Source organism: Hypanus sabinus, chromosome 8 (genome assembly GCF_030144855.1).
Source record: "Hypanus sabinus isolate sHypSab1 chromosome 8, sHypSab1.hap1, whole genome shotgun sequence".
Taxonomy (NCBI): Eukaryota; Metazoa; Chordata; class Chondrichthyes; order Myliobatiformes; family Dasyatidae; genus Hypanus; species Hypanus sabinus.
In genome coordinates, this window is record NC_082713.1 from 166454139 (window position 1) to 166481200 (window position 27062).

General features: G+C 38.5%; 1 protein-coding gene across 7 annotated transcripts in view; it reads right to left on the reverse strand.

Moving 5' to 3' along the window:
- Positions 1-27062, reverse strand: part of cnot2 (CCR4-NOT transcription complex, subunit 2) — a 164443-nt gene that overhangs the window by 91367 nt on the left and 46014 nt on the right. For all 7 annotated transcript variants that reach the window (XM_059978449.1, XM_059978451.1, XM_059978447.1 and 4 more), the window contains one exon: positions 7864-7986. In XM_059978449.1, coding sequence (XP_059834432.1) covers positions 7864-7974 — 111 coding nt within the window. In that variant the 5' untranslated portion in view covers positions 7975-7986. Of the gene's footprint in view, positions 1-7863; positions 7987-27062 lie in introns of those variants that run through there.

Sequence of the window (27062 nt, forward strand, 5' to 3'; positions counted from 1 at the left end):
TGGATTCACTTTGCATTACAGACCTGGATTTGTTTTTGTATGTTCTTTGTGGTGTGGATAAGATCATCTATAGTTAGAAGGACGAGAATCCAGAACAGGAAAACACTAAACTTAGGCTAGGTTGTGAGGTCACAAGCGTTTTTCATTTCCATATGTGAGTATAACGCAAGTACAATGTATTAATTTACAGTAGTTCCAATGAAGTTGACACATTGTATTCAAAGAATATTTGATAGCAAAATTCATTATTGTATCAGAACAAAATAAAGTAACATGAATAGCTTAGCAACTTGCTCAAGGTTTTACTAAACTTTAAAAAAATGTGAAATCTTTGATTAAGTCACATCTTTCATTTATTCTGGAGCTGCCGCAAATAAAGTTAACCAATTAATACAAGTTATGCATATGTAAACATAGCATTTATAACGTGAGCACTACTCCAAATCATCCAATAACATTCAGGAAATGGTTTTTTCTCCCCCAACTGCAACTGTCAAATAAAAATATTGCATATTTAATATACCTATGAAACTCGAGTTTCCTATCACTGCTATCAAAACAGCTTAAGAAGTTCATTCAGGGCATTCCATTATGGTGATAACAGGCTTTAGTATTGCATGCCCCAAGTACTCATGTATTGTGTGTGTGTGTACACACACACACACACACACACACACACACCACCCCCCCCCCCTTTAAAAGAAAGAAATGAGTCCAGAGAGGCCAAGTATACCACCACACAATATGTTAAAGGAACTTAGCAGGACAGGCAGCATCTTTGGAGAGGAATAAGTAGTCACCATTTCAGGCTGGAAAGGAAGATAAAAGAAGCCAAAATAAGGAGGGAGGAGTACAAGCTGGAAGGTGATAGGTGTGACTGGGTGAGGGGAAGGTAGATGGGTGAGCCTCTAACCTGAATGCATGAACATTAATTTCCAGTAATTTCTCCCTTCCCCCTTCTCTCTTCTCCTTGCATTTCTGGAACCCCTCATCCTTTCTTTTCTCCCATGGTCCATTTTCTCCTCCCATCAGAAACCTCCTTCTTGAACCATAGAATCAAAAGGGATAGCAGTAGAATCAGGCCATTCAGCCCATCAAGTCTGCTGCAAAACTTCATCATAGCTGATCCATTTCCTTCTCAACCCCATACTCATGCCCCATAACCTCTCACACCTGACTAATCAAAAACTTATCAACCTCCGCCTTAAAATACACCCAATGACCTGCCTCCATAGCCACCTGTGGCAACAAATTCCACAGATCTACCAGCTTCAAAGTCCTTCCGCAGCCTCCCTGCTTTCCCAACACTAACTGCCCCTCAACCTTTTTTCATACTGTGTGCAAACTTCATCGCGTCCATTAATTCCATCATCCAAATCAGTAACATATAATATAAAAAGAAGTGGTTCCAACACCGACCGACCCTTGCAGAACCAAGGCAGCCAATCAGAAAAGTCTCCCTTTACTCCCACTCTCTGCCTCCTACCAATCACCCAATGCTCTATCCATGCTATTAATTTTCCTGTAATACCATGCACTCTTAATATATTAAGCTGTCTCGTGTGTGGCACTTCGTCAAAGGCCTTCAGAAAATCCAAGTACACAACATCTGATTCTTCCTTGTCAATCTTGCTTGTTATTTCCTCAAAGAATTCAAGGAGATTTATCAGGCAAGGTTTCCTTAAGGAAGCCACGTTGACTTTCCCCTATTTTATCATGTGCCTCGAAGCAGCCTGAAACCACATCTTTAACAACTGGCTCCAACATCTTCCCAACCACTGAGGGCAGGCTAATTGTCTATAATTTCCTTTCTTCTGCCTCTCTCCCTTCTTAAAGAGTGGAGTGCCATTTGAAATTTTCATTGTTTCTACCTATCACTTCCCAGCATCTCACTTTGACTGATGATTCCTGTCTATAGATAATGCCTGACCTGCTGAGATCCTCCAGCATTTCAGTCTGGATTTCCAGCATCTGCTGAGTCCTTTAAGTATACCAGCATTTTCCCAAGGTGTATTTGCTTGTCCCAATTGGTCAATATGCTTTTAGCAGTATTATTAAAAATAGCTTCTAGTTAAATGAACTGATGAAGCAGTCCCAGATTCAGCTGACTTCACAAAACTAAAAAGACACTATTAGAAGTCACTTTAGTAGCACACAATCCTAGCTCCCAAACTGGTGATGTTTTACGTTAATTCCAATCAAAATAACACTTCAGGACTAGTGGGTTTAATTACTAAATGGCTGGAATTATTTCATGAAATATATCAGATATCCTGATTGTACCATGCAACATATCAAGACACAAGCATGACATATTCTGGGCAGCATGATATCATAGTAGTTGGCACATAGCTTTACAGCACAGGCGACCCAGGTTCAATTCTCGCCATTACCTGTAAAGAGTTTGTATATTTTCCCTGTGACTGCATAGGTTTTTTCTGGGTCCTCTGGTTTCCTCGCACATTCCAAAGGCGTACTAGTTGATAGGTTAATTGGTCATTGCAAGTTGTCCCGTGATCAGGCTATCAATAAATTGGGGGATTGCTGGATAGTATGGCTCGAAGGACCGGAAAGGTCTATTCCATGGTGTATATCAATAAAATAAAAAGATAAAAATATCTACAGCTCTATTTAGCATTAATAGAAAACTCTAAATTTAAAAAAATCTAAATTGCATTAACTATACAAAACACTATATCACCAAAGAATTAAAATTGGGCTCTTCCTCACCAATTTGTTGCAGATGCTTGCATACTCAATAGCATTAGTAGGAAACAACAGCAGGATGGAACGTGTAGAGATGAATTCCTCATGTCTAGCTAAGGACATGTACCTTTGTGTTGCTTAGTTCTACCACCATGCCAAATGGGACATCTTCAATACATTTCTGGCAGCTCTGCATTTCACTGTAACCATAAATGGATGGAATGGTACGCAACTGTATTTGTATTAAGTTATGGGGCAACAACTGATTCAATAAAAGATGTACAGTGCCAATAAAAAGTATTCATCCCCCCTTGAAGTTTTCATGTTTTATTGTTTTACAACATAGAATCACAGTGGATTTAATTTGGCTGTTTTTTGACACTGATTGATAGAAAAAGACTCTTTTGTGTCAAAGTGAAACAGATCTCTACAAAGTGATCTAAATTAATTACAAATATAAAACACAAAATAATTAATTGCATAAGTATTCACCCCCCTTTAAGATGACACACCAACTCAGCAGTGGTGCAGCCAATTGGTTTTAGAAGTTGCATAATTAGTTAAATAGAGACTGTGTGCAGTCAAGGTATTTCAATTCATTGTAGTAAAAATACACCTGTATCTGGTAGGTCCAATTTCTGGTGAGTCAGTATCCTGGAAAATACTACACCCTGAAGACAAAACACTCCAAGCAACTCTGTGAAAAGGTTATTGAAAAGCACAAATCAGGAGATGGATCTAGAAAATTTCCAATTCACTAAATATCCCTTGGAGTAGTTAAAGCCAATCATGAAGAAATGAAAAGAATATGGCATAGATGCAAATCTGCCCAGAGCAGGCTTTGCTCAAAAACTGAGTGACCATGCAAGAAGGGGATTAGTGAGGAATGCCGCCAAGAGACCTATGACAAATCTAGAGGAACTAGTTACAAACTACAGTGACTGAGAAACTTCACAAGAAGTCTCGGCTAGAGTTTGCCAGAAGGCATGTGGAAGACTCTGAAGTCAGCTAGTCTGATGAAACCAAAATTGAACTTTTTGGCCATCACACTAAAACCTCTATTTGGCATAAGCTGAACCCCACATATCATCAAAAGCACACTACCCGTACTTTGGAGCACGGTGGTGGCTGCATCATGCTGTGCAGATGCTTCACTGCAGCAGGCCCTGAAAGGCTTGTGAAGGTAGAGGGTAAAATAAATGCAGCAAATCACAGGAAAATCCAGAAGGAAAAGCTGATGCAGTCTTAAAGAGAACTGTGACTTGGGAGAAGATCTGTTTTCCAGCAAGACAATGACTCTAAGTATAAAGCCAAAGCTACAAAGGAATGGCTTAAAAACAACAATGTTAGCAGCCAAGCCAGAGTCCAGACCCCAATTCAATTAAGAATTTGTGGTTGAACTTGAAAAGGGCTGTTCATTCATGATCCCTATGCAATCTGACAGAGTTTGTGCAGTTTTGTAAAGAATGGGGAAAAATTGCAGTGTCAAGATATGCAAAACTTATAGAGATCTATCCACACAGACTCAATGCGGTAATTGCTGCAAAAGGTGCATCTACTAACTACTAACTTAAGGGGGGTGAATCAATTACTTTGTGTTTTATATCTGTAATTAATTTAGTTCACTTTGTAGAGATCTGTTTTCACATTGACATGGAAGAGTCTTTTTCTGTTCATCCATATCAAAAAAGCCAAATTAAATCCACTGCGGTTCATTGCTGTAAAACAATAAAACATGAAAACTTCCGGGGGGGGGGGGGGGGGAATATCTTTTATAGGCACGGCACAAGAGCAGCACCCTATACTACAGGCCTCAAACATTAATGCTGATTGGTTCGAGATCTGCTTTGGCCCAACCCCAGTGTAGCCATTGCCTGAGTCTCCCTCCTCCATACAACTGGTCTTCTTTAGATATCTAATACTAGTGATTGCCACTGCTTTTCAGTTCATATCTTCAGCACCCCAAAACATCTGGGTTACTTTAGCCCATCAGTCATTTGCCCATATCCTCTCTCAAAACACCCACGTCCCAATGCAAACACGAGGAAATGTGCAGATGCTGGAAACCCCATCTGACGGTCTCGGCCCGAAACGTTGACTGTACTTCTTCCTATAGATGCTGCCTGGCCTGCTGCGTTCCACCAGCATTTTGTGTGTTACATCTTAATGCAAAAGTCTCTTCATCTATCCACTCCAGAGAAACGCCAATAACAACAGTGGTACGAGATCATGAAGGGCTGTAATCTAAGTAGCAGGCAACATCCAGTAATGTGGGACGCACTGAAAAGCAAATTAGTAAGACTTCACAGTCAGAATAAAAAGCAAAAGATGTCAAAAGCAAAGATGTCAAAATTAGGGAACCTTAAATAACAAAGCAATTTGTGGATTTGATGTCTGAGAAGTAGAAAACTAATATCAAGCGAGCCTTTTGAGGTTTATGGAGGATTAGGAAAGAACTTAAGTTAGCAGTTAAGAGGGTAAAAACGTGGTGTTCTAGCTATTTACATAGTTGATATCAAGCCTATTATAAAGTAAGAGTAAGTAAATTGACTTGATTATCCAGGATCCAACAGGTTAATGGAACTGTCCCCAGAGAGTAAATGACCAACCCAAATACAATATTCTGTAGCTATGAATAAGACAGAGTGAGTGAGAGTGTGTGTGTGTGTGCGCGCGTGTGTGTGTGTGTGTGTGTGTGTGCGTGTGTGTGTGTGTGTGTGTGTGTGTGTGCGTGTGTGTGTGTGTGCGTGTGTGTGTGCGTGCGTGCGTGCGTGCGTGTGTGTGTGTGTGTGTGAGAGTCTGTCTTATCATGGAGTCAACGTGGTTGGATCAGAGCAGGCTATAGTTGATATTCACTTAGGAACTTGAAACTCTCGACCCCCTTGACCTCAAAACTGTTCATGTAAACAAGGTCATAAGTATTGCCCCTCTTCCTGGAATCAAGGACAAGCTTTTTTTGTTTTGCAGGCACTGAGGAAAAAAGTTGTGGGGCTGAGGAGGAGGGGTAAAAAGGGATCAGCCATGATTGAATGGCAGAACAGACTCAAATGGCCTAATTCTGCTCCTATGTCTTACGGAACACATGCCTATCTAAGAGCCACCACTACTATCCTTGACAGTGCATTCCAGACACCCACTATTCTCCATATAAAAAAAACTTTGCCTGCATATCTTCTTTGAACTTACCTTCTTTTCACCATAAATGCATGGCCAACAGTATTAGATATCTTAGTGGTAGCAGAAACAAATGAATAGGGTGTTTAATGGGGTATCAATCAATTGTGTTGCTTTGTCATGGATAGTGTTAAAGCACCATAAGAGTTAATGGCACTTGATGTATCTAGACAAGTAGAGATTATTCCATTATGTTCCTGAATTGTGTCTTGTATTCTGAAGAAGTGTTTTGAGGTAAAGGGAAACAAGTCACTTCCCCAGTGTCTGACCTGTGTTCGCAGCCATGGAATTGATGTGGTAAATGCAGTTGAGATCCTGGTCAATTGCTCTAAGTATATTTATTATCAAAATATGCATACAGGTTTCCCCCGCAATCTGAAGGTAGACCTATGAAACTGTTTGTAATCTGAAATGCTGTAAAGCGAAGAAGCAATTGCCATTAATTTATATAGGAAAATTTTTTGAGATTCCCAGACCCAAAAAATCACCTACTAAATCAAAGCAAATAACACATAAAACCTAAAATAACACTGACATATAGTGAAAGCAGTAAATTTACAATAAATTTACACCCTATATAAAGTAGAAATATTGTAGGTATGGTGTAGTTTCACTTATCAAACTCGGGAAGGCAGCGAGCCAAAATCGATTTGGAAAAAACAAATTGGCAAGTACACACATACGTACGCACATACGCAAACAACTGCCTGCACAAGGCTTCACGGTCATTGTAGTTTTCTCGGAGTACACACACTTTTATAAAGCAGGCGTCTTTTTTTTCGTAAAAGCGAAAATCCTCTTTGGTTAGTGAAAACAGGTACCAATGTAAGCCTTTCGTAACAGCAAGTTGTTGTAAATCGAATGTTCGAAAAGCAGGGGCTACCTGTACTATGCATGCCTTTCTGCACACTTCATTGAACTAGACTGATCTCCGGCATGACTACAAAGGGAGAACAGGGAAAATGCTGGGCCGTGAAGTTACAAACTGATTTCTCCTGCTAATGATCAACAATGCCTCAGGGATGCAGTGGTTTTGAACTATCAGATCCAAATTTGTCTCATCCAAGGACACCAGGAGTGCCTCATAACAAATTGTCTCAAGTGTGATGGCAGAACCTAATCATCACCAAGATGTCCACTAGTCACTTCTAACAAAGCTATCACAGGCAAACAAGGTAATTTCAAATCACTACCTACTACATGTAAAATCCACATAGACAGCACAAGAGTTAAAAATTCAACTATAGTCACTGGAACTATGTAACAGATGCTGTACGTGTTGCGCTCACTAGTCATGGTCAAAGATTAACACCGTTGTACAGAAGCCACTTATAGGACCTCACCACCAACAGAATGGCATACTTAACGATTTTGTTTCCTATTTCCCAATTCCATGTCCTATTTTTAATTATTTGTGCTGTAAAATGCTTCGAGATATTTAAATTACGTACATTCATCATACTTCCTCAAAACACTTAACTGGATTACTCAATATCCACAAATTCATGTACACTTTGATCATTTCAAACTTTTTAAAGATTTTGAAATGGTAGGTGTGCAAACAGTACTTAAGAATTGCTTTGAGGAAAATAAGAGAGAGGCACGAGAAGATTTCACAAGGAATACCTTAGAAAGGGGAAGAGGAATTGGATTATGACTGCATATTATAAATCAATAGCTAGCTAGGTGCACTCCAAGTTTGAATATAACAAGAAATAACAGATGTATACTGAATACAGCAAATCCAGAACCATTTTAAAATTTTCGATCATGAAGGCCATTTACATTTACATTTACTAATTCTTTAGAACTACATGCATTGTAAAATATGCAGCTGCTTGAGACAAAATCAAAATTAGCATATGGTACCTTATGGAATAGTGATCATTTAAGAGCACTCATGTAGTAAGCTTAATTAAAATACATTTTACAGGACACACTTGCTGCAAGCATTTAATTCTAGGTGTAATAACATTTACTTACATCTTTTTCTGTTCGATGAGGGAACATTGATGACTGGCTGTAATACAGACTTTCATCATGGTAATCACTCTCCACGCCCTCTACAAACTTCTTTCTTGCAGCACCAAACATGCTGTTTGTCACCTATATCGAAAAGCACAGAAATATTGTTTTTCCATTTTTATCATCATGTTGTGGATTAAATTAAAAGAACTACATGAAAAATACTACACTTCCACCCAAAGTGCTTTCATCTTATGCTGATGTGCTTCTTCACCACTCATGCGTTCCGTCAGCTGAAAGAGATTTTGCCAGGACCATCATTTGACCTTAGCACAACAGCAAAAACGATCTCTTCCAATTAAAGTCAAGATGAAAAGATTGTGCTGAAGTTCAACAAATGTTGTATATAACCATTATGATATTCAATACGCAAGAAAAATATGTTGAGAATATTTTATTTACAAAATCCATTCTTCAGTATGTGGATATTACAAATTTCCAATGGCTCTTGGAAAGATGGTGTTGAACCACCTCGCCATACGGTTAAAGATAAGGTGCTTTGGGACATGAAGGTGAACTGTAGAAAAGAACTGACAGTGGACTTCAGAAAGGGGAAGACGAGGGAGCACGCACCCGTCCTCATAGAGGGATCAGAGGTAGAAAAGGTGAGCGATTTCAAGTTCCTGGGCGTCAATATTTCTAAGGATGCAATCTGGATCCAATATATCAATGCAGCTAGAAAGGAGGCAAGACAGTAGCTATATTTCATGAGGAAGTTGAGAAAATTTATGTTTCCAAAAACACTTGAAAATTTCGACAGGTGTACCATGGAGAGCATTCTAATTGGCTGCATCACTGCCTGGTATGGGGGAGCTACTACACGGGATTGAAGTAAGCTGCAGAGAGACGTAAGCTTAGCACCATCATGAGCACTAACCTCTGTAGTATCCAGGAGTTCATTAAGGAGCAATGTCTCAAAAGGATAACAACCATCATTAAGGACCCCCATCACCCAGGTCATGTCGTGTTCCCATTGGTACCATTTGGAAGGAAGTATAGAAGCTTGAGAGCACACACTCAACAATTCAGGAACAGCTTCTTCCCTTCTGCCATCCAATTTCTGAATGGGCAATGAATCCATGAAGACTACCTCACCACTTTTTTATTTCAATTTTTGCTTGCTCACACACACACACACACACACACACTTATACTTATCTGCCCATAAAAACCTCCGGATGAGAGTGACGAGAGCAAGAAGACCATAAGACATAGGAGCAGAATTAGGTCATTCAGACCATCGAGCCTGCTCCGCTATTCCATCATGGTTGATTCCTGAACTCACTCAACCCCTTACACCTGTCTTCTCACCACATCCTTTGATGCCCTGACCAATCAGGAAACTATCAAGTTCCATTTTAAATATATCCACAGACTTGGCTTCCACCGCAGTCTGTGGCAGAGCATTCCACAGATTCACTACTCTCTGCCTCAAGAAATTACTCCTTAACTTAGATCTAAACAGTTGCCCCTCAGTTTTGAGGCTGTGCCGTCTAGCTTTGGATATCCCCACCAGAGGAAACATCCTCTCCACATCCACCTTATCTAGTCCTTTCAACATTTGGTAGGTTTCAATGAGATCCACCCCTACTGCATTCTTCTAAACTCCAGTGAGCACAGGCCCAAAGCTGCCAAACAGTCCTCACATGTTAATCCCTTCATTCCTGGAATCATCCTTGTGAACCTCCACTGGACTCTCTCCAATGACGACACATCCTTTCTGAGATATGGGGCCTAAAAGTGTTGACAATACTCTATGTGCAGTCTGACCAGTGTCTTATAATGTTGAGTCTTTATCTCACTGCTTTTATATTCTATTCCATTTGAAATAAATACATACCATTTGCCTTCTTCACCATAGACTTCACCTGTAAATTAACCTTGAGTCCTGCATGAGGACTCTAAGTCCCTCTGCATCTCTGATATTTGAATTTTCTTCCTATATAGTCTACACTATTGTTCCTTTTACCAAAGTGAATTATCATACATTTCCTAACACTGTATTGCATCTGTCACATTTTTTGTCCATTCTTCCAATTTGTCCAAGTACTGCTACAATCGCAATGCTTCCTGAGCACTACTTAGCCCTCCACCCATCTTCTTATCATCTGCAAACATTGCCACAAAGCCATCAATGCTACTATCTAAATCACTGAAAAACAAAGTGAAAAGTAGTGGTCCCAATACTGACCCTAAGGTACACCCCTTGTTACGAGCAGCCAACTACAAAAGGCACCCTTTGATTCCATTCGCTGCCTCCTGCCTGTCAGCCATTCTTCTATCCATGCCAATATCTTTCCTGTAACACTACAGGATTTTATCTTGTTAGGCGGCCTCATGTGTGGCACCTTATCAAATGCCTTCTGAAAATGCAACTGAATGATCTCTACTACTATTTCTTTGTCCACCTCCCTTGTTACTTCTTCAAAGAATCCCAACAAACTTGTCAGGCAAGATTTCCCTTCACAGAAACCACGCCGACTTTGACCTATTTTATCATGAGTCTCCAAATACCCCCCAAACCTCATCCTTAACAATAGACTCCAATACTGTCCCACCTAAGGCTAGTCTAACTTTCTTTTGACTTCCTCCCTTCTTAAAGAGTGGAGTGACATTTGCAATTTTCCAGTCCTCTGGGATCATGCCAGAATCAAGTGATTCTTGAAAGATCATGACTAAGGTATCTGTTATTCTTCAGCAACCTCTCTCAGGTCTCTGGGATGAAGTCTGTCTGGTCCAGGTGACTTATCCACCTTAAGACCTTTCAGCTTGCCTAGCACTTTTTCCTTTGTAATAGCAACGGCTCTCACTCCAGCTCCCTGACGCTCATGGACCTCTGGCATACTGCTAGTGACTTCCACAGTGAAGACAGAAGCAAAGTACTTAGTAAGTTCATCTGCCATTTCTTTGTTCCCCCATTACTACATCAGCAGCATCACTTTTCACTGGTCCAATATCCACTCTCACCTCCCTTTTACTCTTTATACTGAGAAAAACTTTCAGTACCCTGCTTTTTATTATTGGCTAGTTTGCCCTCATAGTTCATCTTTTCCCTTCTTATAGTTTTTTTTAAACTTGCCTTTTGTTGGATTTTAAAAGTTTCCAAATCAACCAATTTCCCACTCACCTTTGCTACATTTCAATAGACAATAGGTGCAGGAGTAGGCCATTTGGCCCTTTCAGCCAGCACCACCATTCAATGTGATCATGGCTGATCATCCACAATCAGTACCCCATTCCTGCCCTCTCCCCATATTCCTTGACTCTGCTATCCTTAAGAGCTGTATCTAACTCTTTCTTGAAAGCACCCAGAGAATTGGCCTCCACTGCCTTCTGAGGCAGAGCATTCCATAGATCCACAACTCTCTGGGTGAAAAACTTGGCTTCCTTGGCTTTTATGCAGTCCATAACTTCCCTTGTCAGTCACAGTTGCCTACCCCTGCTATTTGAGAATAACTACTTCTGTGGGACACATCTATCCTGCACCTTGTGAACTATTCCCAGAAACATTCAGCCAACTCTGCTCTGCCATCATCCTTGCCAGCATCCTCTTCCAATCCACCTGGACAAGCTCCTCTCCCAAGCCTCCTAACTTCCCTTTATTCCATTGCAATACTGATATGTGTGAGTTATGCTTCTCCCTCTCAAACTGCAGTATAAAGTTAATCATATTATGATCACTGTCTCCTAAGGGTTCCTTTACATTAAGCTCCCTAAGATCTGGGTTATTACACAACACCCAATCTATGATAACCTTTCCCCAAGTAGGCTCAAGCACAAGATGCTCTTAAAAAGTCATCTCATAGACATTCAACAAATTCTCTTTTGTGATCTGACACAAACCTGGCTTTCCAAACTCCCTCTGCAATCTCAACCCCGCTTCTTGGCTACTATTTGGAGACTTATTTGTGATTCCCATAATGGTTTTTTAATCCTTGCAGTTTCTTAGCTCCACCCACAAATATTCTCTGACCCTATGTCACCTCTTTCTAAAGATGTAATTCCATCTCACCCCACACCACTTCCTTCCTGTTCTTTCAATACGAAGTATATCCTTTGATGTTAAGCTCCTAATTATGGCCTTCTTTCAGTCACGATTCAGTGATGCCCACAAACTCATACTGACCAATATCTAATTGCCCCACGAGCTCATCTACCTTATTCTAAATACCACGCGCATTTAAATATAGCATTTTCAATCCTGCATTCTTTGCCCTTTTGAATTTTGTCCTTGTGGTACAATTTAACTCTTTGCTCTGTCTGCATTTGTAACCAATTATTGGCTGTCCTTCCTTACATTCACATTACACCCATCATCCACTTGTAAGCCTGCTGGCTCATCCTCAGCTGGTTCCCATCCTCCTGCCATATTCATTTAAACCACACCCAACAGCTCTAGTAAATGTGCACACAAGAATATTGGTCATGCCAGTTCGGCTGTTGCCCAGATTAACAAGGTCTGAGGCAATGGTTGGGGAAATGGAACCACTCGCGAGAAATTGGCTACCGGAACAAACCATGAATGGATGAAACTGGAGAACGTGGAATTTATAGAATGCAACTTCAATAGTAACCCAAATGAAAAAGGATACATCAAGCACATGTAGGGACTCTGGCAACAACGAAGACCATCGCCCACATTTACCGAAAAACAACTGGTTACCCAGCAATCATACATTGTCAACAATGCACCACTGCAACGTCACCACAAATCGAGTAGATCGGGAAATAAGAGTTCCAACCCCACCTCCACAACTCACAAATGGCACAAAGTTAATAGCATCACCTTGAACATGGGAAATGAAAGTTCGATCCTCACCTCGGGACATATCTACGCTGGCTGCTGCAATTGGATGGTAATAGCTAAACTGGGAAATGTTAATGAAATCAGCTCCCCAGAATTAGTGATAAAAATTCCATCACGTAGCATGAAAGAAGCATCCAATGAAGCACTTTTGTAGCCTGCAACATAACTGTGACCAGCAACCTGATCTATACATTTGTGGCAGCATTCCGAGAAATGCTGGGCTAAAAAATGAGATATAGTAGAGAGCGCTGCTATAACACGCCCTCCCCCCCCCCCCCCCCCAACCCTTGAGATGACAACTGGAAGCCACGATGAAAACCACAAGGGTAGAGATCAGCAAACTAACTGAGCTGCAGAAGGGTGGTAAGACCAAAGATGATCCCTGCTACTAAGGAAGTACAGAGGTGCGTCCATAGCCGAAGCCCTGGCAACTGCCAAGTAATGGTTTACAGCTCTGGCTACAAGACTACAGAGTACACTAAAGACACAGAAGCCAAGCGAATAAATGCACATTCTTTTCCAAAGAACCAGGAAAAGTATTTGCACTAGAGCAACAACATGCCAGTAACTGAACCAATCAAAACAGCAACTGAGTACTGGAAGAGAATATGGGAGAAAGAAGCATCATATAATGCCGATGCTCAATGGCTGAAAGACTTACAAGCAAGCCTCTGCAATCTCCCAAGGGAAGAAACTGTCACCTTCACAGCAGTAGATGTCCAACAATGCGTAGCAACTATGAAGGACTGAACATCACCGAGGCCTGACATTATCCAAGCCTATTGCTGAAGAAACTAACAGCATTACATACACGGCTGGTAGCTGAAATGAACAAGCTGCTTGAAGCAGGCTCCCACCCTGAATGGCTAACTCAAGGAAAGACTTAACTCAATGAAAGATCCTGACAAAGGAGCAACACCATCAAACAACCAACCTGCCTGTCAACAACATGGAAGCTCTCATCAGGCATCATAGCCACCAAGCTGAAGGAACATGTGTGAAAATTCCTGAGCTCTGCTCAGAGGGGGACTGGTTACAAAACTAGAGGCTCTAAGCGCCAATTATTGGTAGACAAAGCAGTCATGTGAGACTCCAAAACCAAGCAAACCAACCGAAACACAGCCTGGATTGGCTACCAGAAAGTGTACTACTCAGCGCCCCACAAGGTCAACAAGACACTAAGGACCTTCATCAAGAACTCGATGGGCTATTGAAGGACAATGCTAAAAGTTAACACAAAGGCAATAGCACAAATGACCATCGGATATGGATTCTTGATGCACTATCCTCACTGCTGTTCTGCATGGGCTCGAAACCACCCCCCCCCCCCCCCACCAGTCAGATCATCCCTAAGAATGGACATGGGTACAGGTTCAAGAGTGGAGTGACCATCAGCCACCTCCTGTACATGGATGGCATCAAGTTGTACGCCAGAAATGAAAGAGACACTGATTCACTAATCCACCTGACAAGGGTGTACAGTAGAGACATCAGGATGTCACGATCTGGAAAAATGCAGCTGGATGGTAGTGAGGAGGCAAAATCATCATGACTGAAGGTGTCAAGTTACCTGAAGGCCACATACCAGATGTACAGGACAGCTACAGATACCTGGGGATCCTATAGGTGCTTGGAAGCCACAATGAGGACATAAGGAAGGCTACAACATCAAAGTACCCCCAAAGAGTGGAACAGGTCCTAAAAGCCAACTGAATGGGAAGAACAAGATCAGAGCCATCAACACATTCACCCTCCAGTCATCAAGTACCCAGCCACAATAGAGTGCTGGCCAAGGATCGAACTGGAAGAAACTGACATTGAGACCCAGATACTAACAATACACAGAGGATCACATCCAAAGTCCAATGTCGACTGACTGCACACCCACCAGAATAGAGGAGGATGGGGACTTGGAAGTGTTAAGGCCACAGCCCTGGAAGAAATGGAAACATCTATGAGTATATCAAGAAGATGGCTCCCAAGGACAGCCTGCTAGGAGAGTACCTCAGACAGCAGGTAGGGATTTGGAAATGGAAGTGGGTGAAGTAGAGTCAGTGGACCAGAGGCCATGACAAGTCAAGGCATGGGATGTACCATTGCCAGATATCAGAGGTGCTGACATAAGGAAGTCCTACCAATGGCTGGAAATAACAGAGCAGAGGGACAGCACAGAGGCGCTGCTCCTGGCTGCACAAGAACAGGTGCTGAGCACAAGAGCAATAGAAGCCAGGGTCTATCACACCAGACAAGACCCAAATGCATACTGGGCAAGGAATCTGCTGGAACCATCCAGCACATAGCAGCAGAGTGCAAGATGCAGGTACGAACAGCATATGTTGAACAACACAACCAAGTTGTAGGAATTGTGTACAGGAACATCTGCACTGAGTATGGACTGGACATTTCCAAGTCCAAATGGGAAACACCCAAGAAGGTAGTAGAGAATGACAAGAGCTGAGATCCTGTGGAACTTCCAAATACAGACTGATAAGATACTGGCCAACCAACCAGACATAGTAATACTGGACGAGGAACAGAAGAAAGCAACAAAAACAGATGAACCAATCCTGAAAGATAGTAACACCAGGAAGAAAGAATATGAGAAGCTGGAGAAATATTGGGGCTTAAAAGAACAGATAGAAATGATGTGGAGGGTTAAAGACAGAGTTATCCCGATGGTGATAGGAGGACTTGGGGCTGTGACACCTGGAAGACTGGCTCCAACAAATCCCAGGAACAACATCTGAGATCTCAGTCCAGAAGAGTGCACTACGAAGAACAGCAAAGATACTGTGCCAAGCCCTCTGATGGAGGACCCGAGATTGAGGAAAAACTACAAATACACACCACCCATAAGGGGTGAGAAAAAAATTACATATGCACACACTTACTCCAATTCACTTTTTTCTATTATTATGTATTGCATTGTACTGCTGCTGCAAAGTCAACAAACTTCACGACATATGGCGGTGATGTCAACAAGAGAAAATCTGCAGATGCTGGAAATCCAAGCAACACACACAAAATGCTGGAGGAACTCAGCAGGCCAGGTAGCATCTATGGAAAAAAAGTACAGTTGATGTTTCGGGCCGAGACCCTTCAGCAGGACTGGAGAGAAAAAAAAAGATGAGGAGTAGATTTAAAAGGTGGGGGAGGAAGGAAGAGAAACACGAGGTAATAAGTGAAACTGGAGGGTTTGGGAAATGAAGTAAAGAGCTGAGAAGTTGATTGGTGAAAGAGATACAGGGCTGGCGAAGGGGGAGTCTGATAGGACAGAATAGAAAGCCATAGAAGAAAGAAAAGGGGGGAGAAGCACCAGAAGGAGATGATAGACAGGTAAGGAGATAAAGTGATATTAAACCCCTGATTCTGAAGTTCTCATGCATCAATTGTCTTTGTTTCTTTCTACAGCTAACAAACTCACAACTCCACAATTTCTCACAAACTACAATTACATTTAAGTGACATTCCTGTAACTATTAAAAAGCAGGCAAAATATGTAACGATTATGAATAATATAGACAAATCAACTTGTTCCTTATAGCAGAAGTAAGGAACGTCAAATTAGAGAAATGTACCATTGCAATTACAAGTTCAGAAATAATACAGAAAAAAAAATCAGAAAGATGTAGCTGGGACAGAAGACCTTTAGTTATTAGGAGACTGTTTTCCCTGAAGCAAAACAGGCTCACTAGCGATCTTTTGGAGGTTTAAAAAATCATGAGGACAAATGGTCACAGTCTTTATTCCAGCATAGGAGAGTCTAAGCTAGAGCATATAGGCTTAAAGAGAAAGGGAAAGGATAGGATTTAAAGGGGACCTGAGGGGCAAGGTTTTCCACAGATGGGGTAGATAGAATATGGAACAGTTGCTTAGAAGAAGTGGAGGTGGGTGTAATTATAACATTTAAAACAAATTAGAACTGGTTCATGGATAGGAATTGGTTTAGACCAGGCATTCCCAACCTGGGGTCCACAGACCCTTTGGTTAATGGTAAGACTCCATAGCATAAAAAAGATTGGGAACCCGTGGTTTAAAGGGATATGAGAGCTAACAGAGGCAAATGGGATCAATAAAGGCATCTTGGTCAACATAGACAATTTGAGCTGAAAGATCCATTTCTGTGTTCTACTTGATGATTGGAAAAAATTGTATGCTGATTTTTAGAATATCACATGAATTTGGAGTTGCCAATTTAAAATCAATCAAATTTTACAGCATTTTAAACAGGTAACTTTATGTATTGCAATATACTGCTGCCACTAACAATTTTCACAACATATGCTGGTGATCTTAAACCTGGTTCTAAAAAGGTAATTTAATGTGAAGCTGCATTTAAATAGTTACTTTTCACTGGAATGAAACAACTTGAATTTATTTTATATTCATGCAATCAACCTCAAGATATTTTTATGACTAAAAAATCTCAGCAGAATGAGGGAGAAAGAAAGGAACTTCTAGAAACAAGCAGCTTGAAAATTTCACCATAAACAGAATGTCAAATGATGTTATCAACATAATATCAAGGAACCACTATTAATGCATTTGTAAAAATATAAATGAAAATATTACACCATCTCGTGAGGTATCAAACCTTATTTATAAACACATCACTACCAACTAAAAAAGTCAAGCAACAACACTGGCTGATGTATAGTTAACATTTTGTATTTGCCTATCTCGAGTAGACAAATTACTTCCCACTTGCCTTGCTGTAAAATCATCATTCTTGAAATAGTACATCTACTGCTGTGCAAAAATGTTCCAATAACTATCATTAAGAAGGAAAGTTAGTGTGGAAAATTTTTAGGATACATTATGTACAAACTTAACAGCCAGGTTTCTTTTTCTATAGTCTTGACAGAAATTATGGGCAATTAACTCAAAGTCAATCCTGCATTTTTCTTCTTCGTATTTTGAACTGCTGTCCACAAAGGACGAAATGATATTACAGAAATCAATCTATATTTATGCCATCCATAAGAGATTCTAAATTACGATTGAATTGTACTTTCAATTACAGATTTTCGAGCAAAATCTCCAACACAGGTTCCACTTGTTCACAGAATGTCTCAGGTGAGATCTAAAATCATGCCCACAGATCTACAGGGAGTCTTTCCCTTTTGTGACACCTTGGTCCACACTTCAGCTCCCACTAACCACCTCACTTCTTACAGCACTTTCCCTCACAATTGCAGCTGATGTAACACTCCTCCTTTTACCCTAACCCCTCCCACTCATCAGGGATCCGAACAGCATTTTCAGGTGAAGCATCCATTCACTTTGTCCATCTACAGCATTCAAAGTTCAATGTCAGCTCTCTACATTGGAGGAACCAAATGTAGATTCTGTGATGGCTTTGAAAAGCACCTGTGCATAGTCTGGAAGTTTGACACATTTCTGCCACTTTAATTCATCTTCCTAATCACACTGTGACCTTTGAAACTGTGGCCTTCTATCATAGTACAGATCAACTCAAGCTTGACGACAGTATCTCATTTTCTGTTTTGACACACTGCAGCTTTCTGGACTAAATACTGAATTTTACAACTTCTGGTAACTTGATTTCTCGTCTATATCACTACTCACCTGTAATGCAAGTACAAATTTGTTTCTTTTGCCCCTTCCTATTTTACTCTTTCTAGATATTGAGGGCATGCTGGGTTTCTGGTCTGCATTTTGCAACATCCACAAGTTCGCACTCAGTAATGGCTCTTTATTACTCATTGACAACTTATTCCCCTCATAGCCCTGGCTTTACTGCATCAGAGACCACCCCCCCCCCCCCCCCCACCACTCCACTCTCCTTGTAGATTTACTGTACATGCTTCTTTTGCCCTCTTTTCAATTCTGAAAAAAATTTGACTGTTTCTTTTACCACAGATGAGGCCTGACCTGCAGGATATTTCCAGCCTTTTCTGTTTTTGTTGCAGTGGATTCATTGTCCAATGTTCAGCAAGTCATCTTTGAAACATACAAGGAAGTAATTGATAATGCATTTGTGATTTGTACTACATCTTGGCATTCAAACAAACCAGAATGCCTTGATTAAACTTGAAGATGGAGCTGCAAGACTCTCTTAAGTAGCTACCTCTATCAAAAAGTATTAAAGTAGCTGAAGTCATTTCAAAATAGCCACGATACAAAGATAATTTTGATGGAAATACTCAACACAGTTAACACATTTTCATTTTGTTTTACAAATACTGAAGATGCAACATTTTGTATTTAGAGGGAATGTGTGGTGGGGTGCGGGGGAGAAGTTCCATTGTTCTAAATAGAAAAATGCTAACAATTATAAAGTAACACCCACAAAATGCTGGAGGAACTCAACAGGTCAGCCAGCATCTGTGGAAAGGAATAAAGAATTAACATTCTGTGCCAAGGTCCTTAGGGGTTACTCTAGAATTCCTGTATCTGCAGAATCTCTTGTGCAAAACAGAACTAAAGCTGGTTAATCGCCACAAGGAAGCTCAGCATCTACAACTATGTACAACGCAATTTTACTTTGCTGTCAACCTCAGGAAGATTTTATGACAATGAAATTCTGTTATCATGAAGATTTAAACTGTGAAATTGTTGATTTAAATTTTAAGAAACAAAATCACAGCCAAGAAAAAGTTAGCCACATCTCATGAACTATACTTATTTCATGACAATGAAAAAAAAGCTCAGAAAAATAGCTGGTAAAAAAAATTTGTCCTGCCATCCAAACCATATTGGATTGAAAGGATACCAACTTCCTTGTTGATGAAGTGGACATTAAAATTCCAAAACCAGACCAACTCCTTTAGAAATAAAAACAACAAAGCAAATTCATTCAGGTTATCTTATTGTATTGTATTCATTACAAAATGAAATACATCCTAGGATTAGGAACAAACTACACACACAAAATGCTGGTGAAACAAACTATACTGTTGTCCTTTAAAAATTCATCTTCCACTTTATCTGGTTCATCATATAACTTAACTGCATAAAAAAGATTGCATAGTGACATCTGTGCACCAAGTTTTTTTCACATTGCTTCAGAACCTGGGTCAAAATGCAAGTGGTCAGTAAAGCACAACTGAGGCTACTCAACACAATCATATTTAAAATGTTGGCTTTTGACAGACTACACAAACTTATGCCTGGCATTTCCTCATCAAACCCGCATTAACTTACATCCACTGACAAGTCAAGAAGTTCTTGTTGTCATTTAAAATTTGGCACACAACCTCAGGCAATGTTATACTGCAAGCAAACACTGAAGTGAACAAACCAAATACAGGTACAAGGCATATGACATACTCTACCAATCCAAGTGAAATATTTCAATACAACCACTGGTTAAGTTTCTTCTCAAAGAATTCAAGATAGTTAAAGTGAAGATCTGAGTACTCTAAATGTACACTATTGCGGTATTAGTTTTGATCATCTTGTGTAGGTAAATCTTTTTGTTCAAGTAATTTCCCACTGTAATCATGATTCTATGTCTTTCATGTCATGCTCATTTCCCCCTTGAATAAATATTCACCTTTCTTCTAATTTCAAGTTCAACTTCTCAGCTTTTTCCGCCCTTTATAATGACCCAAAAATTCCAGTGTTGCATCCCACTGCTCCCACACTCTTGATTCTATAAGACCATAAGATATTGGAGCGGATTCTCATTCTAAATTAGGCCAATTGGCCAATTCATTCCGCCATTCAATCACAACTGATTTTTTCCCCCAAGCCCATTCTCCTGCTTTCTCCCAGTAAACATTAACCCCTCTACCAATCAAGAACAAATCAACAGCATTTTGTTTTTTTCCCCATAATAGCTCTACTTGCATCACATGCTGTATATCTGGCAACAACTACAGACAGACATACTTTATTGATCCCGAGGGAAATTGGGTTTCGTTACAGCCGCACCACCAAGAATAGTGAAGAAATATAGAAATACAAAACCATAAATAATTAAATAATAATAAGTTAATCGTGCCAAGTGGAAAAATATCTTTATATGTGGGAATTTATTCCAATAGAACATTAGAAAGAATGTAGCAAATTTCTTCAGTCTCCCTGTTTTGAGTACATCTCAGTCACCCTCAGGATTAATCACCACATTTACTCTTTCAATGCTATTTTAGCTAAAGCTGAGTTTCCACCATCTCCACCACAATGGCCACTTCGTCCCCGCAATTCCTTCCATATCACATGCAATAAAACAAGTTCTGCTTTTTGAACTCTGGTTTTAAATGTACCTTCTTTGTCTTTGTCCACAATCTCACTGAGTCAGAAGTATTACACAATCTTTCATTTGAAGTTCTTATGCAGTGCCACCATCAAAATCATAACAGGACCTTAATTAACTAGATAGTTTTTTTTTGTTTTCTATGCCCTAAGATCTTCATATTAAAAGCACAACATAATTTTCATTAATATACAAGTACAGTTTGAAAATAAGTTACAAAACCTACCAAATCTGATTTCCTCACCCTCTATGATCTCCTTTCTGAACTCAATAATCCATCATTTTCTTCAGCAAAAATTTTCCTCTTACAAAAGGAACCATATTGCACTTTAGAACCACCAATGAGGACAGTTATAAAAAGTTACCTTCTTATGTTATCACAGTGAACTGGAAGATACAACCTAATTAAAAACTATTTGATCAGATATCCAATGGATCAAACGGTCATTTAAAGTAGGGGTTCCCAAAGTGGGGTCCATGGACCCCTTGCTTAATGGTATTGGTCCATGGCATTGGGAACCCCTGATTTAAAACCCCTGTTTGGGAAGAGCCAGCTGTCAAAGTCTATTTACCTTGTTTCAAGATGCTTGAAAATTTGCAAAATAGACTGACCTTGGTGTTGTACTGAAAAACACCAAGGACAACAGAACATTTTGTTTCATTTTGCATATACATTTGCTTACAAAATAAAGCTTTCAAAATGATATCATAATTATAATGAGCAAAAAATATAGCACTTTTTGGACATGTTAACATTACATTAAACGGGATTACCTCTTAAATAGTGAATATCTTATTTTGAAGCCAAGTTTGCAAAGACAATTACTACAGATTAACCAGATCTGGACGGTCCAGAACAAGTGCTGATATTCACCAATTACTGCCACAACCAATACATCAGAAATATTAGATAGCATAACAGCAGCATTATATATTTTTTTAAAAAAGAGTACTTAGCTACATCCTTTAAGCCTTCCACAGCCTACAAACACACAGCTTATGTACACTTCATACATAATCAACAAGCAGTTTGGTGACCAGTGGGATGACTTGCCAGTTGCTAAGGGACATCAGCCACTTTCTGAGTGGTAACTCGGTTCACAGCTGCAACTTGTGAACTCAGAATCAGAATTTGGTTTATTATCATTATGTTGTGAAATTTATTGTTTTCTGACAGTATAGTGCAATACATAAAATAGAATATAAATTATAATAAAATATATTAAAAGAAAAATAGACAAGTAGTGCAAAAAAAGAGAGCAAAAATACTGTAGTGTGCTAGTGTTCACGGGTTCTTTGTCCGCTCAGAAATCTGATGGCAGAGGGGGTGAAGCTGTCCCTAAAATATTGAGTGTGAGTCTTCAGGCTTCTGCACCTCTCTTTTGGTAGTACAGTACAAGGAAGAGACATTTATTTATTTACTGCTCTACAGTACAGAGTAGGCCCTTCCATCCCCTTCAGCACGCCACCCAGCAATATCCCAATTTAATCCTAGCCTAATCACGGGACAACTTACAATGACAAATTACCCTACCAACTGGTACATCTTTGGAATGTGGGAGGAAACCGGAGCAGCCAGAGGAAACCCACGCAGTCCTGGTGAGAACATACAAACTCCTTACAGGTAGTGTCGGGGATTGAACCTAGCTGTTGGTAATGTAACGTGTTATGCTAACCACTACACAACATTCTGGGTGGTGAAGACCCAGAATGATGGAATGCTTTCTTTTGAAGCATTGCCTTTTGAAATGTCCTCGATGCTAGGTGTGGGGGAAGGGGATGGCGAGAGCACATGATCGAGCTGACTGAGGTTACAACTGTCAGAGTTGTGCACAGTTCACAGAACTGAAACCATGCCATAATGTGGGGAAAATTTGTATTCCACTTATAAAAGTGAGACAAATTTCTTTCAAGTTGAAACAATTCCCTATATGAACTGTTGCATTACAACTTTAAAAATGTAATTTTTATTCAGCAGTCACAAACGTCCAAAAACCTGACGAAGGGTCTCGGCCCGAAACGTCGACATCGCTTCTCCCTATAGATGCTGCCTAGCCTGCTGTGTTCTACCAGCATTTTGTGTGTGTTGTTGTTTGAATTTCCAGCATCTGCAGCTTTCCTCGTGTTTGCTTTTATTATCTTGTTCAAACTGTGAAAAAAAATCAGTATTGGAACCAATTTTTAAATAAAATATAATGTTAGCCAAACTACAAATCCGTTCATATAATTAAAATGCTTCATGCATCTCAAATGAATTAATTGTTACCACAACACTTCTTACAGTTTTGATAGAAAATTCAGTCTGTAATATAATGCTCTAGACTAGATAGTCTTTCTTTTTCAATCTCCTTATTGAATTTCATATATAATTATAAAAAAAACATAACATAATAATGAATAGGTTATGAATACAATAGACTTGAAATTACATTGGTAATCAGATAATAATATCCTATTAAACATCAACAGAAAAGAGTACATTAATCAATCAAGTCTATATAACTATATATGAAAAAAAACAAAGAAAAAATCGTCAAAAGAAAAAAAAATTGAAAATATGTAAAAGGAAATATATATTAAGAAAAAAAAAAGAACTAAACTAAAATTAATATGGGCAATAATAACAGTTTTTGTATATGATAGTGTCAAAGAACTCCGGAACTCCATACCTGAACAAGAACAAGCAGAGAGAAGGTCTGGAAAAGGCCAAATTAATTCATATGAAAATGTCGAATAAACGGTCCCCAAGTTTCTTCAAATTTAATTGATGAGTCAAAAATAGTGCTTCTAATTTTTTCCAAACTCAGATATGAAATAGTTTGGGAAAACCACTGAGACGTGGTAGGAGGATTTACTTCTTTCCAGTTTTGTAATATAGACCTTCTGGCCATTAATGTTACAAAAGCAATCATTCGTCTGATTGAAGGGGAAAACTGGTTACCATCCTCAATTGGTATACCAAAAATTGCAGTAATAAAATTAGGTTGTAAATCGATATTCCAAATTGAGGAAATGGTAATAAATATGTCCTTCCAATAGTTATGTAAAGTGGGACATGACCAAAACATGTGGGTCAATGAAGCCACTTCTAAATGACACCTGTCACATTGAGGGTTAATCGAGCAAGCTTATCTTTAGACATATAAGCTCTATGTACAATTTTAAATTGTATTAAAGCATGTTTAGCACATATAGAAGAGGAATTAACCATTTGTAAAATTTTTTCCCATTTATCTGTTGATATATTATATCGAAGTTCCTTTTCCCATTCTTGTTTAATTCTATTTGATATTTCTGGTTGCATCTTCATAATCATATTATAAATAAAAGCTACTAATCCCTTCTGACAAGGATTTAAGGTAAAAATCAAATCTGGGAAATCCATTGAAGTTGAATTGGGAAAAGATGGTAGAACTTTATGTAAGAAATTTCTGATAGATATCTGAAAAAATTAGATTTAGGTAATTTAAATTTGTTGGAAAGTTGGTCAAAAGACATCAAAGTATCTTCAAAAAAAAGATCACGAAAACATTTTATACCTTTCCTTTTCCATATGCTAAAAGCTTGATCTGTCAAGGAAGGTTTGAAAAAAAAATTAAATAAGATAGGGCTATCAAGAACAAAGTTTTTCAGAGTAAAAAACTTACGAAATTGAAACCAAATTCGTAATGTATGTTTGATAACAGGATTAGATATCTGTTTATTGAATTTAACTAAATCAACAGGAAGAAAAGAACCAAGAACAGAGAATAGAGAATATCCCTTTACCTCACTGCATTCTAAATTTACCCATTGTGGGCACAATGGTGAGTCCAAATCTAATTTCCAATACATTAGGTTACGAATATTATTCGCCCAATAGTAAAATCTAAAGTTAGGTAAAGCTAAACCACCATCTTTTTTAGATTTTTGTAATTGCCTTTTACTTAACCTGGGGTTTTTATTTTGCCACACAAATGAGGAAATTTTTGAGTCAATGTTGTCAAAAAAAGATTTAGGAATAAAAATTGGTAAGGCTTGAAATAAATATAAAAATTTCGGTAAAATCATCATTTTAATAGCATTAATCCGATCAATTAATGATATGAATAAGGGAGACCATCTTGTAGTAAGCTGTTGAATCTGATGAAGCATAGGTAAAAAATTCAGTCTAAATAAATCTTTATATTTCTTGGTAATTTTTATACCTAAATAGATAAAGTTATCAGTAACAACTTTAAATGGTATCCTGTCATTCAATAAAGTTTGCGCGTTTAAAGGAAATAATTCACTCTTATCCAAGTTTAATTTATAACCAGAAAAGCTACCAAATTGAGCCAACAAGGATAAAATAGCGGGAATAGACCTGTCAGGATCAGAAATATATAACAGCAAGTCATCAGCATAAAGTGATAATTTGTATACCTTCTCATTACAGGTAATACCAAAAATATTAGGAGATTCACGAATAGCAATGGCTAAAGGTTCTAATGCGATATTAAATAATAAAGGACTTAAGGGACAACCTTGTCTCGTACCACAAGATAATTGAAAAAAAGAGGATCTATAATTATTTGTAAGAACAGAAGCAACAAGTTTATAATATATTAATTTAATCCATGATATGAAATTAGGACTAAAATTAAAATTTCTCAATGTATTAAATAAGTATGTCCATTCAACTCTATCAAAAGCTTTTTCAGCATCTAATGAGATAACACATTCTGGAATTGTGGGTGATGAAGTATAGATTATATTAATCAATTTTCTAACATTAAAAAAGGAATACCGATTCCTAATGAAACCAGTTTGATCTTCTGAAATAATTTGTGATAGTACCTTTTCTAATCTAATGGCTAAAATTTTTGTAAGAATCTTAGAATCTACATTTAATAATGATATAGGGTGATAAGATGCACATAAAGTAGGATCTTTATCTTTTTTAAGAATTAGAGAGATAGTAGCTTCATAAAAAGATTGAGGTAATCTCTTCTTAGCAAACGCATCATTAAAGATTTCACATAACCAAGGGGAAAGCAAAGAAGAAAAAGTTTTTAAAAAATTCTACAATATAACCATCAGGGCCAGGAGCTTTCCCTGAATTCATTGATGAGATAGCCTCTCCTATTTCGGCCATAGAAATAGGAGCAGCAAACAAGCTACGATCTTCATCTATCAGTTTAGGAATATTCAAATTGTTAAAAAAATTATCCATCATGGACAGGTCACCATCAAATTCTGATTGATATAAAGATTTATAAAAATCTTGAAAAGTGTTATTGATTTCTTTATGATCAGTAGTTAAATTACCGACTTGTTTACGAATTTTAATAATTTGTCGCTTAGTCGAAATAGCTTTTAACAGTTTACCAGTTCGATCACTATGAATATAGAATTGAGCCCTGGTCCTAATCAATTGATTTTCAATTGAAGAAGATAATAATAAACTATGTTCCATTTGAAGCTCAACTCTCTTCTTATAAAGTTCTTTGGTAGGAGTCACGGAGTAAATCTTATCAATTTCCTTAATTTTATCCACTAATAAAGCGATATCTAAATATCTTTGTTTTCTTTAACCAACGGAATATGAGATAATTTGTCCACGGATAAAAGCCTTAAAAGAGTCCCAAAGTATTCCTCTGTCTATTTCTTCAGTGTAGTTTGTTGAGAAAAACAAGTCAATTTGCTGTTTTATGTAGGTGATAAATTCTGGGTCTTGAAGCAAAGTAGCGTTAAGTCTCCAAGATCTAATATTATTGGAAAAGTCCAAAATCTTAATAGATAACTTCAAAGGTGCATGATCCGAAATAGTAATAGAATCATATTTACAATCAATAACATCCATTAATAACCGATGATCAATAAGAAAATAGTCAATTCTAGAATAGCTATGATATACATGTGAAAAAAATGAGAATTCTTTATCTTTAGGGTTCAAAAACCGCCATATTTCAGTAATTCCCGAATCAACCATAAAAGAATTAATAAGTGAGGCTGATCTATTCGGAAGAGTTCGGATAGGTTTAAATCTATCCATCGAAGAATTCAAACAACAATTAAAATCTCCACCCATTATCAACATATATTCATTTAGATTAGGAAGGGAAGTAAATAAACGTTTAAAAAATTCAGGGCAGTCAAAGTTTGGAG